Genomic DNA, 21,427 nt, shown 5'->3' with positions numbered 1-21,427 from the left:
GTGCAATGGTCTTGTTTTGAAGACTTTTAAGTGTTTAAAAGGACCTAATTTTGCTTCCTCTGATGCAGGTCAACTGTTGGTGAAAATGAACACTCTGGAGGATATCCCCTTTACGACCCCACTGGGTCCGCTGCAGGAGGAAGTGCAGCTTGTGACGGCTCCAGACATCACTTTACCAGACTGCCATCGGATACTACAAGAAACTGAGGTCACACGTTTAAGTGAACATTATGTTCTCACACTTAAAGGGATAGGTCACCCACAGTCAAAAATCCATGTTTCTGCTTATCTGTAGTTCAATCTATATGGTTTTTGTGTGAGTTCAGATGTGTGAGTGATGTCAGACAGAGATGTTTGCCTTCTCCCCATACTCGACAGCATTTCTCTCTCCAATATGTCTATCTGATTATTCAAGATAATCCACAGATGTTGTTGTGAGCAGTTCCACTGAAGAACTATTTTCTTTACACCTGCTGGGTGTGCTAGCAGTAGATGCATGTCTCTTTCTGCATGGTGATTTGGTTGGAAGGTGTAGTTTGGTAGAAAGAAAATAGTTCCAATATGAGACTGCTTACAATAACATCTGTGGATTATCTTGAGTATCGGGGTCATGATTTCGGGAAAAAGACATTGCTGCTGAGTTTCAAATGTATTTTTTTTTTGTTGCTTTCAGCTCCACAAGCCGAGTGTAATCTAATTCTGTTATATTGGAAAGAAGGCAGACATGTCTATGATCCGTTTCCAAAAAAATCTAAACTGATAACTAGCAACATAAGTAAGAGGAAAAATATGTATTTTTGTTTTTTGTGGTGAACTATCACATAAATGTCTGTCTGGGATCTATTTGTTAGCTGTGATCTATTTGACTCAGTGGCTTTAAGATTTTTCTAATGAAATTTTTGCAGTAGAATTAACAGTTAAATTCATCAGTTAAATTATTTGGAAATGTAGTCTCTCAGTCCAAAAGGTCTATTTTCATTCAAATGTTTTTTTTGGTTTTTTTTAAACCCACATCCTAATATGATTTCTGTTGGAGTGCAACTTTTATGCAACTACTTTAGTCTTGTTACAGCTCTGAAAGAAGAAAACTGTGTATATATGTGCGTGTTTTTAACATCCAAGTTGATTTTGACATTGATCTGAAGAATTTTTGATTTTAATATTACCCTCATGAGTGTTTATGGTGTAAGACATTATGTTGACATGTGAAAAAAGGATAAGCACAGGTGTAAATGATCAAATGAATGGTGGCTGAAATGAGCTCCTTTAGTTTCAGCGACGTGGTACTGAGCATCTCTGCTCACAGTCATGACCTACTGGTGCATTTAAATATAAGATGCCGTCGGTAATGTTGTACGTAGCACCTACTATGACAAGTCAAAGTCTGCTTTGTTGCTAAACAAAACATTTTTGTGTCTTTTTACTGCAGTATGGATTTAACCTGGAGAAATGGATCTTAACTGGGCAGCAGCCAGTCTGTCAGTTCCCATCCTGCCCCCCTTGCTGGATGATGTTCAGCAGCCCTCAGGAGATCCACAGGAACAATCACAGGAGCAGTGACATGTGGGCCCAGAGTCCTCGGCCCCGAAGTCACAGCCTGAACTCTGCAGACACTCGGTGGCTGCACCATCGCACCGTCAAGTTCCTCGTATTTGATTCTGAGGATGAAGATGGTTACCATGATGATAATGAAGCGTCCTACACTGATGATGCACTTTGCTCCATCAAGAGCAGAGTGCGGCCCCGGAGCGCTGCAACCAGAGACCCACTCTCCAGGGTCAAAGATATGCACCTTGGTCCTCTCACTCACCACTGTAAACCTGTCTCACCTCAGAGCCTCGGAGGCCGCAGAAGCTCTTTACCATCTCCTCAAGACCACAGACAGCCTCTGCGAGCGCTGGAGCAGCACGGGTCACAGCAGGCCAGCCCCCTCCCCAAGGGGCACAAGAACAGCAAAAAGAAGCAGCGTTCACCTGGCTCTAGGGGCAAAAATTATTCCCAGAACACATCACCGGCTCCCTCTCCATCCAGGTTACAGAAGCAAAGACCCTCCTCTGCAGGGTCTGTTGTCAAGAACCGCAGACAGAAGGTAATTAAATTTTTTTGTCTCTTGGATGTAATCACAATATAATTGGGACCAATGACATTCAGAATGTATGTAGGTATGTCCACCAAAATGGCATAAAAACATCACAGTATGGCATGTCTGAAAAAAGGCATAAAAACGTCACAGTAGAACATGTCTTCCAAAATGGCATGAAAAAAGTCATAGTATAGTATGTTGTCCAAAATGGCATTAAAAAAGTCATAGTAGTATGCTGTCTAAAATGGCATCAAGTCGTAGTATAGTATGTCTTTAGAGTATAAAAAAGTCATACTATAGTATGTCGTCCAAAATGGCATATAAATGCCATATAAATGCCATAGTCCAAAATGGTCTTTAAAAAAGTCTTAGTAGGGAGAGTGCGGTGATTTGAGCGAGTTTTAACTTGAGGCATATTCTGTGTGACAGATATTTCTTCAACTACAAAAAAGTCAAACACGTTCCCAGTTGGTACTGGCCTCCGCCAGGGTGTTCCCTGTTGTCCCAATGACTCAACTTGCCCCTGGCCTTCTGGCTCAAGTTACCCCATGCCAGTCCTTTTAACAAACTTGTGTCTTCAAGAGGTTTAGAGGTAGCATCATGCTAACACTATAGTCTCATATTTTAATTTACTGAAGAACTATAACCAGAGAGTTTTTTTCAAACTCGTCTAGAAGGTTTCAAGCACCAGAACCATTATTCTTTGAAAATGAAAAATTCAACTGGAATGATTTGAATCATTTTGAAAACTTAAATGTGCTTACCTCTTATGTCATATACCTCTCTAAGTAAAATGGATTAGTCTCAAAAATGTGGAATCACATGACTTTTCTGTGGCTGCCTAGAAGCAAGGTGTGGCTCAACTTCCCCACAGGCTCAAATCATCCCACTGTCCCTAGACATTGTACAGCATGTTAAAGCAATTTAGAATATAACATGTTGAAAAAACATCCAAGAAGATCAATATTTAATGTGTTTTAAGGCCATAGTATAGTATATCGAAAAAGGACATACTAAAGCATGTTGAAAAATGGACAAAAAAGTGATTGCTCCATATGTTGGAAAAAGTTATAGTACAGCATGTTGAAAAAACAATCTAAAAAGTCAATTTTAAGCATTTTAGACCAAACTGTAATATGGTGAATAAGCACCGAAAAAATGACTTTTTGGACTGTGTTTTCAGCAGGCTATACTATAAACTGCCCCAACATGCTGTTCTATGAGTTTTTTCAGCATTTGGAGCTATCACGTTTTTAACATTTTTCCCTGAGCTACACTATGACTTTTTTCACCATACTATACTTTGGCCTAAAACACTCAAAATGTTGACTTTTTGGACCCTTTATTTACCGGCTATACAATAAATTGCCTCAACATGCTGTTCTATGAGTTTTGTCAGCATTTGGAGCGATGACATTTTTGACCATTTTTCCCTGAGCTATAGTATGACTTTTATTGCCATATTATACTTTGGCCTTGAACGCTGAAAATACTGAGATCTTTGACCCTTCATTTAACAGACTAAACCATAAACTGCCCCAACATGCTGTTCTATGCTTTTTTCAGCTTTTGGAGTGATGACTTTTTTTAATCAAGGTCTTTTCATTTAGGTTTTACAATTAACAGTTTACAGTTCAACATAGGTCCAACAAAACATAAACAGGACAGTAAAAACCCCCTCGACCCCAGCCCACCCTCCTTTCCCCAAATACCATATTTACAGTGTTAATAGTATACACAATTCACATACCCAGACATAAAGAAGAAAAAAAAAACAGAGGATTACAGTACTATATTATCTGTCTCCATAACTTCAACAAACATTAAGTAAGGCTGCCAGGTATTATAACATTTTCTAGTAGCCCCCCTGATTGTTTATCTAATCTTCTCCAACTTGATATATGACATGACCTCCCCAATCCAGTGACTGTATTTTGGAGGTGTTGGGTCTTTCCATTTCAATAATATCAGTTTCCTAGCTAGCAGAGAGCAGAAAGCCAACATAGTTCTTTCCCACATCTCAAGATGGGAACTCATCTGAGCTACACCAAAAAGTGCAATAAATGGAGATGGCACAAGCATTTTCCCAAGAATCTTAGAAAGGTCTCAAAGATAGACTTCTAGTAAGTGCGTAGCTTTGGACATTTCCAGAACATGTGTAGGAGAGTGGCTGGATCCTGTCTGCATCGATCACACGTGGGGTCTATGTCAGCTTTGATCTGAGAAAATCTAACTTAAGACCAGAGCAGCTGGTGTACAATTTTGACTGAATAACAGCATGTCTAAGACAAATGGAGGAGGAGAAGATTCTCTGTATTATCTTGTGCCAAGCGTCATTTGTGATTGGTTCATTTAAATCTGTCTCCCAATTATTTTTGAGGCGGTCTATTTAGTTAGTTAGTTAGTCTATTTTCTAACTAGAAAATAGCTTTTCTAAAGCTAGAAATGGGCTGTGGGAATGGCAACTTAGAACACAGTAAGGCTTTTAAAGAAGTGGAATTTACAGATGCCCCCTCCAGATTTAGCCATTCAGTGTCAGTGTTATTGTTCTCACTACCCATCCAATATAGCATTGTTAACCAACAATATATAGCTAATGTTAACCATCCAATAGTAGTATAAGAAATTATGGAGTGCCATCCCTCCCATTGAGCGAGGTCTCTGAAGTATACTTCTTTTTATCCGGGGTGTTTTTTTGTTCCAAATGAAACTTGATTTCTGATTATTTAATTTGGTAAAAGATTTAGTTAAAAAGACTGGAAGACACTAAAATATATATAAAAACTTAGGCAGTATATTCATCTTTATTGTATTAATTCTTCCATCCAAGGAGAGAGGTAGGGAACCCCATCGTTCGATATCAGGGGCTGATAGTTGGCTGCATAAAGATCTTTATGTTTATCTGTGATCCATATGCCGAGGTATTTGAATTTTTAAGGGCAAATTTTAAATGGAAGTGAATTCAAAGATGTCTCACCATTACTAGTGCCAACGGGCATCAGCTTGCTTTTTTGAGCATTAACCCTGTAGCCGGATAATTTGCCAAATTCTGTTAGCAAGAGCTTAGGAAGACTCGAAAGGAGTTGTGATATATCTATAAAGTAGCATGTCGTCCGCGTACAGCAAGACTTTATGCTCCTCCCCTGCTCATTGAATTCCTTTGATATCAGTATTTTGCCTCAGAACTAGAGCTAGTGGTTCCATTGCAACCGCAAAGAGAAGCGGTGACATGGGACATCCCTGCCTTGTGCCATGTTTAAGCTCAAAGAAGGGGGACATATTATTATTAGTACGTACAGTGGCCATTGGAAATGTATATAAAAGTCTGATCCACGATATGAACTTATGGCCAAATCCAAACCTCTCCAGTGTGCTGAAAAAACAGCCCCACTCCACCTGGTCGAACACTTTTTCAGCATCAAGTGAGAGGACTACCTCTGGCACGCCTATAAAGGATATTAAAAAGGCGTCTGACATTGAAAAAAAAGTAACGATTCTTGATAAAACCTGTTTGGACAGGTGATATAATGGAAGGAAGAACACCCTCCAGCCGTCGTGCCAGAACCTTGGCAAGGATTTTTGCATCAGAGGGTTTTTTCCTTTTTTGAGAATTACAGAGATAACTGCTTGGCGCATGGTCGGAGGTAAGGTCTTAAGTGAAAATGATTCTTCAAAAACTGACTAGTAAACGGGCAAGCTGGTCTGAGAATTTTTTTCATTATGTCAGCAGGTGGTTGACGGCTGTATAACGTATCTAATTCCAGTATCTGATCTGTTAGCTCTTTAAGGTGCGCTGTATTTGTTTTCTTTTTATTCGCACAATAACAAATGATTTGGCCCAGTAGATATGCTTTAAGAGATTCCCATATAGTTGAACAGGACATTCCTGGCGTTTGATTAGTATCGAGAAATAATTTTATTTCAGATGAAATAAAATTAATAAAAGACTCTTCTGATAGGAGAAGAGGATTAATTCTCCAAGGGCAGCAGTCATACTGGGTGTTAGGAATGCGGATTTTCGTGGTTAAGGGACCATGATCTGAGATGACTATAGCTTCATATTCACACTTGATTACAGAAGGAAGAAGTCTTTTATCCAGGAAAAAGGTATCTATACGAGAATAGCTCTTATGAACTGGGGAAAAAAAGGAGTATGTTCTAGCTGTGGGATTACGAAACCGCCACACATCTGCTACACCATATGTTTTAAGAAAAAGCTGGACAGTGTGTGCAGATTCAGACAAAGGAGTCTTTTTGGAGGAGCTGCGATCTAAGACAGGGGAAAGTACGCAAATTATGTCACCACTAAGGATAAGATGATGTGATGTCATGTTTGGTAAGCGAGAAAAAAAGTTTGAAAAGAATGCTGGATTGTCCCAATTTGGTACATAAATATTGGCCAGGATGACTGGAAATGAAAAAAGCTGCCCTGTCACAATAATGTAGCGCCCTGCAGCGTCAGAATCAACATTAGTCATTGTAAATGGTATATTTTTATCAATTAGGATGGCTGCCCCCCTTGTCTTTGAGTGGAAATTAGAGTGATAGACTTGTCCTGACCATCCTCTCTTTATGCAGAATAGGTCTGTCGTGAGCAAGTGCGTTTCTTGGAGAAATGCAATATCGATTTTAAGTTGTCTTAAGTGTGTAAATACCTTTTTACTCTTAAGTGGATGATTAAGTGACTTCACGTTCCAGCTCACAAAGTTTACTGAGAATCCATCCAGCCCCCTAGTAAAATTAGGATCAGTCATAACCTACTGAGTTAGAGATGCCATGCCCTTTAAATTTACATCTGGCTAAATAAACAGAAAGGAAGAAAGACAAAATAAGTAGGGAAAAATAAGTAAGTAAATAAGTCCAAGAAATGAACAAGTCTGGTATGGTCCCACCCCCCCCACCCCATCTAGTACCTAGAAGAACAAGGCAAACATGGTACCCCTCAAGAACAAATCCACACATAGGTGTTTTTGTTGGGGAACTCTATAGAGCCAACTCTTCCGGCTCCCATGGAACAATTCATGAAAACCAATTCAGCACATTGTTATTGTAGCGTTATAACATCTGCTATGTGTTCAAGTAAGAGAAAAAAAAACTGTGGACAGGCCATTTGACCCCCACATCTCTATGAAATCCAATAAATAGCTTCAAGGTGTTAGGAATTAAACCCTGTTGGCCCTGCCACATGATATAAAATTATGTTTTGTAATAAGCTAAGACAGAAGAGATGGCATCAACAGAAATATGTTCAATCTGACAGAACTTTACTCTGTAAGGCAACCTTTAAGTTTTAACAAAATATTATTTAGCTTTTGAGGGCAGGTGTGCAGAATTAAAGAAAGAAAAGAAGGAGAGAGAAGGAGTCTCTTGGTCAAGCCATTTTACATTCATTTTACATTTTAAATATTGACTGCTCTGCACAGCCTAAGCTGGCAACACTGTAACAGTCCTTCAAAGTAGTAACAGTTAGTTCACTGGGTACAGCCAGTTTAGTTACTTCTCCACGGATGTAAACAGATATAATATTGTCAAAGTAGATGGAATCTGAGATTAAGCTGTTTTTAGCTTTCAATGCCTGCCTCATTTTTAAGGAAGTCAAAGTCTTCGGCAAGTGCGCTTTTTTCATCATATCATTTTCCCCTGAGCTATAGTATGACTTTTTTCGCCATATAGTACCTAGGCCTAAAACACTCAAAATATTGACTTTTTGGACCCTTTATTCAACAGGCTATGGCATAATCTGCCCCAACATGCTGTTCTATGAGTTCTTTCAGCATTTGGAGGGATCACTTTTTTGAAAATTTTTTCCTGAACTATAGTATGACTTTTTTCGCTCTGAAATACTTTAGCCTAAAACACTCAAAATATTGACTTTTTGGACTGTGTTTTCAACACGCTATACTATAAACTGCCCCAACATGCTGTTCCATGAGTTTTTTCAGCATTTGGAGCTATCATGTTTTTAACATTTTCCCTGAGCTATTGTATGACTTTTTTCGCTATATTGTACTTTAGCCTAAAACACTCAAAATATTGACTTTTTGGACTGTGTTTTCAACAGGCTATACCGTAAACTGCCTCAATATGCTGTTCTATGACTTTTTTCATAATTTGAAGCGATGACGTTTTTTCGCCATTCCATACTTTGGCCAAATTCACTCAAAATATTGACTTTTTGGACTGTGTTTTCAACAGGCTATACTATAAACTGCCTCAACATGCTGTTTAATGAGTTTTTGCTGGATTTGGAGGGATCACTTTTTTGACCATTTTTCCCTGAGCTATAGTATGACTTTTTTCTCCATATTGTACTTTGGCTTAAAACACTCAGAATATTGACTTTTTGGACCCTTTATTCAACAGGCTATACTATAAACTGCCCCAACATGTTGTTTAATGAGTTTTTTCAGCATTTGGAGTGATGACGTTTTTGAACATTCTTTCCCGAGCTCTAGTATGTCTTTTTTCTCCACACCATACTATTGCCTAAAACAATCAAAATATTGACTCTTTGGACCCATTGTTCAAAAGGCTATATTTTAAACTGCTCCAACATGCTGTTCTATGAGTTCTTTCAGCATTTGGAGGGATCACTTTTTTGACAATTTTTTCCTGAACTATAGTACGGCTTTTTTCGCCCTAATATACTTTGGACTAAAACGCTCAAAATATTGACTTTTTGGACCCTTTATTCAACAGGCTATGCTGTAAACTGCCTCAATATGCTGTTCTATGACTTTTTCAGCATTTGGAGCAATGACGTTTTTGACCTTTTTTCCCTGAGCTATCATATGACTTTTTTCGCCATACAATACTTTGGCCTAAAACGCTCAAAATATTGACTTTTTGGACTGTGTTTTCAGCAGGCCCTTTATTCAACAGGCTACACGGCAAACTGCCTCAACATGCTGTTCTATGACTTTTTTCATAATTTGAAGCGATGACATTTTTGACCATTTTTCCCTGAGCTATAGTATGACTTTTTTCTCCATATAGTAGTTTGGCCTAAAACACTCAAAATATTGACTTTCTGGACCCTTTATTCAACAGGCCATGACATAATCTGCCCCAACATGCTGTTCTATGCAATTTTTCATAATTTGAAGCGATGATGTTTTTGACCATTTTTTCCTGAGCTATAGTATGACTTTTTTCGCCATTCCATACTTTGGACTAAAACACTCAAAATATTGACTTTTTGGACTGTGTTTTCAACAGGCTATACTATAAACTGCCCCAACATGCTTTTCTATGAGTTTTTTCAGCATTTGGAGCTATCACGTTTTTAACATTTTTCCCTTAACTATAGTACGACTTTTTTCGCCCTAATATACTTTGGACTAAAACGCTCAAAATATTGACTTTTTGGACTGTGTTTTCAGCAGGCTATACTATAAACTGCCTCAACATGCTGCTTTACGAGTTTTTTCACCATTTGGAGGGATCACTTTTTTGACCATTTTTTCCTGAGCTATAGTATGTCTTTTTTCTCCACAATGACTTTTTTCGCTATATTGTACTTTGGTCTAAAACACTCAAAATATTGAGTTTTTGGACCCTTTATTCAACAGGCTATGCTGTAAACTGCCTCAATATGCTGTTCTATGACTTTTTTCATCATTTGGAGCGATGACGTTTTTGACCATTTTTCCCTGAGCTATCATATGACTTTTTTCGCCACACAATACTTTGGCCTAAAACGCTCAAAATATTGACTTTTTGGACTGTGTTTTCAACAGGCTATACCATAAACTGCCCCAACATGCTTTTCTATGAGTTTTTTCAGCATTTGGAGCTATCACGTTTTTAACATTTTTCCCTGAGCTATAGTATGGCTTTTTTTGCCATACTATTCTTTGGCCTAAAACACTCAAAATATTGACTTTTTGGACCCTTTATTCAACAGACTATACTATAAACTGCCTCAACATGCTGTTCTATGACTTTTTTCAGCATTTGGAGGGATGACATTTTTGACCATTTTTTCCTGAGCTATAGTATGACTTTTTTCACCATTCCTTACTTTGGCTTAAAACACTCAGAATATTGACTTTTTGGACCCTTTATTCAACAGGCTATGCTGTAAACTGCCTCAATATGCTGTTTCATGACTTTTTTCATCATTTGGAGCAATAACGTTTTTGACCATTTTTCCCTGAGCTATAGTATGACTTTTTTCGCCATATTGTACTTTAGCTGAAAACACTCAAAATATTGACTTTTTGGACCCTTCATTCAACAGGCTATACTATAAACTGCCCCAACATACTGTTCCATGAGTTTTTTTCAGCATTTGGAGGGATGACGTTTTTTACCATTTTTCCCTGAGACTATAGTATGACTTTTTTTCGCCCCTAATATACTTTGGACTATAACGCTCAAAATATTGACTTTTTGGACTGTGTTTTCAACAGGCTATACTATTGAAACTGCCCCAACATGCTTGTTCTATGAGGTTTTTTCAGCATTTGGAGCTATCACGTTTTAACATTTTTCCCTGAGCTATAGTATGGCTTTTTTGCCCATACTTTTCTTTGGCCCTAAAACACTCGGAAATAGTTGACTTTTTGGACCCTTAAATCACAGGCTATACTATAAACTGCTCAACATGCTGTTCTATGACTTTTTTCATAATTTGAAGCAATGACGTTTTTGACCAATTTTTCCTGAGCTATAGTATGACTTTTTTCTCCATTCCATACTTTGGTCCTAAAATGCTCAAAATATTGACTTTTTGGACCCTTTATTCAACAGACTATACTATAAAACTGCCTCAATATGCTGTTTCATGACTTTTTTATCATTTGGAGCAATGACGTTTTTGACCATTTTTTCCCTGAATTATAGCACAGCTTTTTTCGCCCTAATATACTTTGGACTATAACGCTCAAAATATGACTTTTTGGACTGTGTTTTCAACAGGCTATACTATATAAATAGCCTCAACATGCTGTTCTATGACTTTTTCAGCATTTCGAGCTATCACGTTTTTAACATTTTTCCCTGAGCTATAGTATGGCTTTTTTCGCCATTCCATTCTTTGGCCTAAAACACTCAAAATATTGACTTTTTGGACCTTTTATTCAACAGACTATACTATAAACTGCCTCAATATGCTGTTTCATGACTTTTTTTCATCATTTGGAGCAATGACGTTTTTTTTTGACCATTTTTCCCTGAATTATAGCACAGCTTTTTTCGCCCTAATATACTTTGGACTATAACGCTCAAAATATTGACTTTTTGGACTGTGTTTTCAACAGGCTATACTATAAATAGCCTCAACATGCTGTTCTATGACTTTTTCAGCATTTCGAGCTATCACGTTTTTAACATTTTTCCCTGAGCTATAGTATGGCTTTTTTCGCCATTCCATTCTTTGGCCTAAAACACTCAAAATATTGACTTTTTGGACCCTTTATTCAACAGACTATACTATAAACTGCCTCAACATGCTGTTCTATGACTTTTTTCATCATTTGGAGCAATAACGTTTTTGACCATTTTTCCCTGAGCTATAGTATGACTTTTTTCGCCATATTGTACTTTAACTGAAAACACTCAAAATATTGACTTTTTGGACCCTTGATTTCAACAGGCTATACTATAAACTGCCCCAACATACTGTTCCATGAGTTTTTTTCAGCATTTGGAGGGATGACGTTTTTTACCATTTTTCCCTGAGCTATAGTATGACTTTTTTTCTCCATATTGTAGTTTGGCCTAAAACACTCAAAATATTGACTTTTTGGACCCTTTATTCAACAGGCTATTGCATAATCTGCCCCAACATGCTGTTCTATGAGTTTTTTTCACACCATTTGGAGCAATGACGTTTTTGACCATTTTTTCCCTGAAACTATAGTATGACTCCCCCCCCTTTTTTTTGCCCTAAAATACTTTGGACTAAAACGCTCAAAATATTGACTTTTTTGGACTGTGTTTTCAACAGGCTGTACTATAAACTGCCCAACATGCTTTTCTATGAGTTTTTTCAGCATTTGGAGCTATCACGTTTTTAACATTTTTCCCTGAGCTATGGTATGGCTTTTTTTCGCCATTCCATTCTTTGGCCTAAAACACTCAAAATATTGACTTTTTGGACCCTTTATTCAACAGACTATACTATAAACTGCCTCTCAACATGCTGTTCTATGGTTTTTTTTTTTTTTTTTTTTTTTCAGCATTTGGATGGATGATGTTTTTTGACCATTTTTCCCTGAACTATAGTATGACTTTTTTCGCCATACAAATACTTTGGCTGAAAATACTAAAAATATTGACTTTTTGGACCCTTTATTCAACAGGCTATACTGTAAACTGCCTCAATATGCTGTTCTATGAGTTTTTTCACCATTTGGAGCAGTGACATTTTTGACCATTTTTCCCTGAACTATAGTATGACTTTTTTCTCCCTAATATACTTTGGACTAAAACGCTCAAAATATTGACTTTTTGGACTGTGTTTTCAACAGGCTATACTATAATTAGCCTCAACATGCTGTTCTATGACCTTTTTCAGCATTTTCAGCAGCCATACTATACTTTGGCCTAAAAACACTCAAAATATTGAATTTTTGGACTTTGTTTTCAACAGGCTATACTATAAACAGCCTCAAACATGCTGTTTAATGAGTTTTTGCAGCATTTGGAGGGATCACTTTTTTGACCATTTTTTCCTGAACTCTAGTATGACTTTTTTTTCGCTATATTGTACTTTGGCCTAAAACACTCAAAATATTGACTTTTTGGACCCTTTATTCAACAGTGCTATACTATAAACTGCCTCAACATGCTGTTTAATGAGTTTTTGCAGCATTTGGAGGGATCACTTTTTTGACCATTTTTCCCTGAGCTATAGTATGTCTTTTTTTCTCCACACCAGTTTACTATTGTCTAAAACAATCAAAATATTGACTTTTTGGACTGTGTTTTGAACAGGCTATACTATAAACTGCCCCAACATGCTGTTTAATGAGTTTTTTCAGCATTTTCAGCATGACGTTTTTGACCATTTTTCCCTGAGCTATAGTATGTCTTTTTTCTCCACACCATACTATTGTCTAAAACAATCAAAATATTGACTCTTTGGACCCATTGTTCAAAAGGCTATATTTTAAACTGCCCAACATGCTGTTTAATGAGTTTTTGCAGCATTTGGAGGATCACTTTTTTGACCATTCTTCCCTGAGCTATAGTATGTCTTTTTTCTCCACACCATACTATTGTCTAAAACAATCAAAATATTGACTTTTTGGACTGTGTTTTGAACAGGCTATACTATAAACTGCCCCAACATGCTGTTTAATGAGTTTTTTCAGCATTTTCAGCATGACGTTTTTGACCATTTTTCCCTGAGCTATAGTATGTCTTTTTTCTCCACACCATACTATTGTCTAAAACAATCAAAATATTGACTCTTTGGACCCATTGTTCAAAAAGGCTATATTTTAAACTGCCCCAACATGCTGTTCTATGAGTTCTTTCAGCATTTGGAGGGATCACTTTTTTAACATTTTTTCCTCAACTAATGTATGGCTTTTTTTGCCATAATATACTTTGGACTAAAACGCTCAAAATATTGACTTTTTGGACCCTTTATTCAACAGGCTATGACTATAAATAATTTTTCAGCATTTCGAGCTATCACGTTTTTAACATTTTTCCCTGAGCTATAGTATGGCTTTTTTCGCCATACTATTCTTTGGCCTAAAACACTCAAAATATTGACTTTTTGGACCCTTTATTCAACAGACTATACTATAAACTGCCCCAACATGCTATTTAATGAGTTTTTTTCAGCATTTGGAGCGATGACGTTTTTGACCATTCTTCCTGAGCTATCACATGTCTTTTTTCTCCACACCATACTATTGCCTAAAACAATCAAAATATTGACTCTTTTGGACCCATTGTTCAAAAGGCTATATTTTAAACTGCCCCAACATGCTTTTCTATGAGTTTTTTCAGCATTTGGAGCTATCACGTTTTTAACATTTTTCCTTGAGCTATAGTATGACTTTTTTTTGCCATACAATACTTTGGCCTAAAAACGCTCAAAATATTGACTTTTGGACTGTGTTTTGAACAGACTATACTATAAACTGCCTCAACATGCTGTTCTATGACCTTTTTCAACATTTGGAGGGATGACGTTTTTGACCATTTTTCCCTGAACTATAATACGGCTTTTTTCGCCATAATATACTTTGGACTAAAACACTCAAAATATTGACTTTTTGGACTGTGTTTTCAACAGGCTATACTATAAACTGCCCCAACATGCTGTTTAATGAGTTTTTTCAGCATTTTCAGCATGACGTTTTTGACCATTTTTTCCCTGAGCTATAGTATGTCTTTTTTTCTCCACACCATACTATTGTCTAAAACAATCAAAATATTGACTCTTTGGACCCATTGTTCAAAAGGCTATATTTTAAACTGCCCCAACATGCTGTTCTATGAGTTCTTTCAGCATTTGGAGGGATCACCTTTTTGACAATTTTTCCCTGTATAATTTTTTTTCGCCCTAATATACTTTGGACCAAAACGCTCAAAATATTGACTTTTTGGACCCTTCATTCAACAGGCCATACTATAAACTGCCCCAACATACTGGTCCATGAGTTTTCTTCAGCATTTGGAGCGATGACTTTTTTGTCGATTGTTCCCTGACTTATAGTATGGCGTTTTTCGCCATACAATACTTTGGCCTAAAACGCTCAAAATATTGACTTTTTGGACAGTTTTTTTTTCAACGGGCTATGCTATAAACTGCCCCAACATGCTTTTCAATATGAGTTGACTTTTTTCAGCATTTCGAGCTATCACGTTTTTTTAACATTTTTCCCTGAGCTATAGTATGACTTTTTTCGCTATATTGTACTTTGGTCTAAAACACTCAAAATATTGACTTTTTGGACCCTTTATTCAACAGGCTACACGGTAAACTGCCTCAACATGCTCTTCTATGACTTTTTTCATAATTTGAAGTAATGACGTTTTTTGACAATTTTTTCCTGAACTATAGTATGACTTTTTTTTCTCCATATTGTAGTTTGGCCTAAAACACTCAAAATATTGATTTTTTGGACCCTTTATTCAACAGGCTATGGCATAATCTGCCCCAACATGCTGTTCTATGAGTTTTTTCACCATTTGGAGCAATGACGTTTTTGACCATTTTTCCCTGAACTATAGTATGACTTTTTTCGCCCTAAAATACTTTGGACTAAAACGCTCAAAATATTGACTTTTTGGACTGTGTTTTCAGCAGGCTATACTATAAACTGCCTCAACATGCTGTTCTACGAGTTTATTCACCATTTGGAGGCATCACTTTTTTGACCATTTTTCCCTGAGCTATCGTATGACTTTTTTCTCCATTCCATACTTTGGTCTAAAACGCTCAAAATATTGACTTTTTGGACCCTTTATTCAACAGGCTATATTTTAAACTGCCTCAATATGCTGTTCTATGAGTTTTTTCACCATTTGGAGCAATGACGTTTTTGACCATTTTTCCCTGGCTTTTTTCGCCCTTATATACTTTGGACTATAACGCTCAAAATATTGACTTTTTGGACTGTATTTTCAACAGGCTATACTATAAAATGCCCCAACATGCTGTTTAATGAGTTTTTTCAGCATTTGGAGCGATGACTTTTTTGACCATTTTTCCCTGAGCTATAGTATGACTTTTTTCGCCATAATATACCTTGGACTAAAACACTCAAAATATTGAATTTTTGGATCCTTTATTCAACAGGCTATGACATAATCTGCCCCAACATGCTGTTCTATGCGTTTTTTCATAATTTGAAGCGATCATGTTTTTGACCATTTTTTCCAGAGCTATAGTATGACTTTTTTCGCCATTCCATACTTTGGACTGAAACGCTCAAAATATTGACTTTTAAAATATTGACATATTGAGTTTTTTCAGCATTTGGAGCGATGACATTTTTGACCATTTTTCCCTGATCTATACTATGGCTTTTTTTTTTTTGCCAAAAAACACTTTGGCCTATACACTCATTGCCTTTTTGGACTATTTACTCAACAGGCTATGATATAATCTGCCCCAACATGCGTTTCTATGAGTTTTTTCAGTATTTGGATTATTTTTTGTATTAGTCAATTTTTTGAGTGTTTTAGACCAAAGTATTATATGGCGAAAAAAGCCATACTATAGGTCAGGGAAAAATGGTCAAAAAAGTGATCGCTCCAAATGCTGAAAATAGTCCTAGAACAGCATGTTGAGGCAGTTGATAGTATAGCCTGTTCAAAACATAGTCCAGAATTCAATATTTTAAGTGTTTTAGGCCAAAGTATTGCATGACAAAAAAAGCCATACTATAGCTCAGGCAAAATTGGTCAAAAATGTTATCACTCCAAATGCTGAAAAAACTCATAGAACATCATTTTTCAGTAGTTCAAAGTATAGCGTGTTGAAAAGAAAGTCCAAAAAGACAATATTTTTAGTGTTTTAGACAAAAGTATTGTATGGCATAAAAAAACATACTATAGCTCAGGGAAAATTGGTCAAAAAAGTTGTCGCTCCAAATGCTGAAAAAAGTCATTGAACAGCATGTTGAGGCAGTTTATAGTATAGCCAGCTGGCAAAAGGGTCCAAAACGTCAGTATTTTGATTGTTATAGGCCTAAGTATAATGTGGCCAAAAGAGCCATACAGCTCAGGGTATGGCTATAGCTCAGGGAAAAATGGTCAAAAAAGTCATTGCTCCAAATGCTGAAAAAAAGTCATAGAACAGCATGTTGAGGCCCTTTAAAGTATAGGCTGTTGAAAAATCTGCTCAAAAAGTCAATATTTTGAGCATGTTAGGCAAAAGTATTGTATGGTGAAAAAAGCCATACTATAGTTCTGGCAAAATTGTTAAAAAATGTTATCCCTCTAAATGCTGGAAAAAAGTAATAGAACAGCTTTTTTAGGTAGTATAAAGTATAGCCTGTTGAAAAGACAGTCCATTAAGTCATTTTGAGGGTTTTAGGCCGAAGTATTGTATGGCGAAAAACACCATACCATAGGTAAGGGAAAAATGGTCAAAAAAGTGATCACTACAAATGCTGAAAAAAGTCATAAAACAGCATGTTGAGGCAGTTTTCAGTATAGTATGTTGAAAAAAAAGGTCCAAAAAGTTTTTTGCAACTTTATGCCAAAGTATAGTATGCCGAAAAAAGCCATTCTATAGCATGTTGAAAAATGGGCAAAAAAGTGATCACTCCAATTGCTAAAAAAATCATTATTCAGCATGTTGAAGCAGTTTGTAGTATAGCTGATCATCGCATAGTATGTAGTTCAAAATGGTATAAAACGTATTACAATAGTATGTGGTCCAAATTGGCATTGAAAAAGTCATAGTATAGTATGTCTTCCAAATTGGTATGAAAAGGTCATAGTATGTCCACCAAAATGACAAAAAAATGCCTTGATCTAACATGTGGTCCAAAATGGCATGAAAAAGTCACACTATAGTATGTACATGTATAAGGTCATAGTATGTCCACCAAAATGACAAAAAAATGCCTTGATCTAACATGTACTCAAAAATGGCATGAAAAAGTCATTATATAGTATCTCCTCCAAAATGGCATGAAAAAAGTCATACTTTTGTAAGCCTCACAGTGACATCGGCTCTCTTCATCCCGCACTTTCGTTTTTTTTTCTCCCCTTTCGGTCTGACTGGCTTGTAGACATATGCCGTCGGTGGGGACCCTTTCACGGCCTGCTGCATTCAGTCCAACTGAAGTCCAACTTCTCCCGACGTTGATAAGTGCCTCTCTATCATAGAAAAGTAGTGCTTCAGCAGAAGGGGCCATGGTATTGAAAAATTAGAAAAATATAGCGAGGATTTGCAGAGCTACTGGCTGTTTCATCTGTATGCGCTGCTGTTGTCAAAGTCATAGTATAGCATGTCATTCAAAACGGCGTGAACAAGTCAAAGCATACGATCTCATGGCATAAAAAATGTAATAATAAACTATGTTGTTCAAATGTCATAAAATGTCACAGTAGTATGGCATCCAAAATGGCATAAAAAAAATCAAAGTATGTCAAAATTGCACTAAAAAATAATGGAATCATGTCTCACCCAAATGCATAAAAAGAACAGTATGTTGTCCACAATTGCATAAAAAAAGTCATTTTATAATATGATGTTCAAACTTGAATAAAAAAAAGTAATGATACAGTATTTAATTAAAAAATGACCTCAAAATCATAATATAGTATTGTTCAAAATTGCATAAAAGTTTATGGTAGTTTATCACAACAAAAATCATAGTATAGTATGTTGTTCAATATTGCATTAAAAGTAATGGAAAATGTTATTAAAAAGTGATAGTAGAGTAGCCTATGTCATTTAAAAGTCAAAATAGTCATAATATAGAATGTTGTTCAAAATATGTAAAGTTGGCCTATGTTGATAAAGATAGTATCAAAACGTCATAGTATAGGAAATTTTGACACCAATGCTGCCTCTGACTAGCTGCCAAACTACAAGCACTGGATCTGCATTAGGGTGACTGACACCAAGTAAGATACAAATGCTAACGTGACGGCTGTGTGTGACTTGTCAACTTACCCTCTCCATGTTGAAGAACATCACTTATCTGGAAGCTGAAGTCAGACATAAAGACAATCTCTTTTTAGAGTTATCAACTGCTGCCACAGCTCAGGCTGTACATCTCGCTGTCCTGGGCTCATTTGGCTGCGGTATCCGAGGCGGGACAAGCCTGACCCGCTTCCCTGACTCCTGCTGCTCAGCTCCGGCACCACATTTCTATGGTCCAGCTCTGTCAACGCCGGACTTCCAGAGATGGCTCCCATGCTGGAAGCTAAACCCATGGCCAATTCGATTCCATGTCATGGGCCAGCTGAAGGTTGGCCTGTTGCTGGTGGAAGGGGTGGACGCGGAAGCAGGCTGGCTAATCACCATCTACCTCAGGGGATTATCTTCAAAAATAGATTTAACAACTGGATTTACAAAATTTTACCCCACTTCCATGCACCCTCATGTCCGGTTGCCACCCTGTCTCGCAATACAGCAAAGCATTGCCTCCTTCTCAGTCCAAGCCCGGTCCACGGTCTAGCTCCAGGGATGAAGTTCCAGTAAGGAATCCGGCAACATAATGCTCCCCAAAGCGTCCTGCTGAGGTCAATGACTGCTCCTCTCCAGCTGAGGCACCAACAACAAAGCCTCAAATCCCACCACAAACACAATCTCCTACCACACTGATCATCTGGGACTCAATTGTTAGAAATGTAAGGAAAGGTTTGGTGTTCAACTACTGTTTCCCTGGAGCAATGTATGACATCTTGGAGAAAATCCCCAATCTATTACCAGAACAACCCCAGTGCTCAAAATGTAGCCTAACCATCCACGGTGGTTGTAATGACGTTTCAAATGAGACGACCAAGATATTAAAGCCGGATTTTAGCAAGCTCCTTGACTTTATAAAAAACTCCAACGCGGATTTTCATGTCTGGTCCCATTGCACCTTTCAAGCGAGGCAGTGAACGTTTTTGACGAACCGTCAATCTCCAGAGCTAGTTGCAGTAGGTGTGTCCACCTCACAAGGTGCTTTTTATTGACAATTTTAATCTCTTCTGGAAGCGTTCACCCTTTTTCTGGAAAGACCCATGCCAATGACCTGGGTGCACACATTTTAACAGAAAATATATTCTATGCTGTTTTTAACGCACCTTCGCAGGGACTACCTCCAGTCAACCAAACACCTGATACAGTCACCTGACACAGGCATGCCAATCACCACCCTCCCATCCACAGTCACCATTGCCACCTTGTGGATATAAACTTGCAAATCTCTGCAAGCCTTCTAAGCAAACCAGCACCAATTAAACATAAACTGCATCTTTGTATCTAAGCCTACTAAATTTAAATCCTTAGATTACAATCATGTTCAGACTGTCACACCACAATCAAGATCTAGAAGAGCAAAAACATATAATCTGGCCAAAGGAAACACAGAAAACTTGATTTCTGTCCCTGTAGGCCCGTTCAATAATATCATCTCTGAACACATTCTTGATTTTATGTTCTTAACCGAAACAAAGTAAACTTCAGCTCGTACAAAAAGCAGCAGCTAGAGTTTTAACAAAAACAAGAGGGGAACATATTACCCCCATTCTCGCCTGTCTTCACTGGCTGCCTATATCATACAGGGTTGATTTTAAAGGTCTGCTATTGGTTTTTAAAGCTCTCAACGATATCACCGTCATACATAGCAAACTACCTGTCATGTTACACTCCTATATGTGCATTACAATAATTAGACTCTGGACTATTAACAGTCCCAAAGACTCAGAAAAGTGGCAGAAGCAGCCTTTAGTACCTATGCTCCCAAAAAATGGACAAAAAATTGGATGGTATGTAAAAGTCATACCATATTCTGTCACAAGAAGCTCCTTTTATAGTATTTCATTATTCAATGTCATTAACATGCATAAAGGCAATAGTATATATTGTGTCTAAAAATGTAAAAACAGGAGGTCACACCACCCCAATATTAGAGGATTAGAGGCCCTGGTCTGAGACAACACAATTTACAATTTATTTTCTTCTTCTTTTTCTATAACACATTATGTTTATTTGCTCTTCCCTTGTCATCAGGCCCTGAGTACTGGCAGCTCTCGTGGGGTTTTCTTTGACTCATCAGCAGAGTTGTTGTCAGCACTCAGCCAGGAAGAGAGGGAGCTACTTGAAACCATCACAGCAAAGGGCTACCCTTTACGCACAGCTATTCTGGCTCTACAGAAAACAGGCTATCACAGCCCAGAGAAGGTAGGCACCACTTTGTCTTTTCATGTTATCAGCGCATCTTTAATGCTTTATAAATCCTGATAAGGCATACATAAAATACTTATGATTTGTCTCGTGCTTTTCCATGGCTCAACTATTTATCGACAGATCCTAAAATACCTGGTCGCTAATGACCGTCTGTGTCAGCTGGGTTATGATGAAGCACAGGTGGAGGAAGCCTTGGAGATGTTTCAGAATTGTGAGAGCAAGGTGATTCTCGCTAATCAATATTTGCGCCACAGACATACCTCAATATGTATTATTACTGACTTTAAATTCTATTTCAGGCTGCGGAGTTCCTGCGCCTTCTGACTCAGTTCAATGAGATGGGTTTTCAGCAAAGTGCGATCAAAGAAGTGCTGCTTGTTCATGAAAATCACCGGGAGAGGGCTCTTGAAGAACTCATGACACGCATGGCTTAAACAGAACATCGTCACATTTCTAATCTGCATGGAGAATTATTTTCTACAATATGTGAAATGTATTATTTTGTGTATGTTTTA

General features: G+C 37.4%; 1 protein-coding gene across 1 annotated transcript; it reads left to right on the top strand.

Moving 5' to 3' along the window:
* The first annotated feature begins 85 nt into the window (after nucleotides 1-85).
* Nucleotides 86-21,346, top strand: LOC121949813 (ubiquitin-associated protein 1-like). The gene is made up of 5 exons (XM_042495592.1): nucleotides 86-208; nucleotides 1,430-2,089; nucleotides 20,736-20,906; nucleotides 21,033-21,134; nucleotides 21,212-21,346. The coding sequence occupies exons 1-5, from the start codon at nucleotides 86-88 to the stop codon at nucleotides 21,344-21,346; spliced, it is 1,191 nt and encodes a 396-aa protein (XP_042351526.1).
* The last annotated feature ends 81 nt before the right edge of the window (nucleotides 21,347-21,427 follow it).

The sequence above is a fragment of the Plectropomus leopardus genome, chromosome 11 (genome assembly GCF_008729295.1).
Source record: "Plectropomus leopardus isolate mb chromosome 11, YSFRI_Pleo_2.0, whole genome shotgun sequence".
Classification (NCBI taxonomy): domain Eukaryota; kingdom Metazoa; phylum Chordata; class Actinopteri; order Perciformes; family Serranidae; genus Plectropomus; species Plectropomus leopardus.
The sequence above is the reverse complement of the archived record's forward strand: the minus strand, read 5'-3'. Positions and strand labels throughout refer to the sequence as shown.

Bases quoted from the DNA above. Each gene is read 5' to 3' on its own strand.
- LOC121949813 (XM_042495592.1), top strand. From the start codon at position 86: ATGAACACTCTGGAGGATATCCCCTTTACGACCCCACTGGGTCCGCTG. The intron at 20,907-21,032 runs GTAGGCACCACT...ATTTATCGACAG, and splicing joins GCTATCACAGCCCAGAGAAG to ATCCTAAAATACCTGGTCGC. The intron at 21,135-21,211 runs GTGATTCTCGCT...ATTCTATTTCAG, and splicing joins TTCAGAATTGTGAGAGCAAG to GCTGCGGAGTTCCTGCGCCT.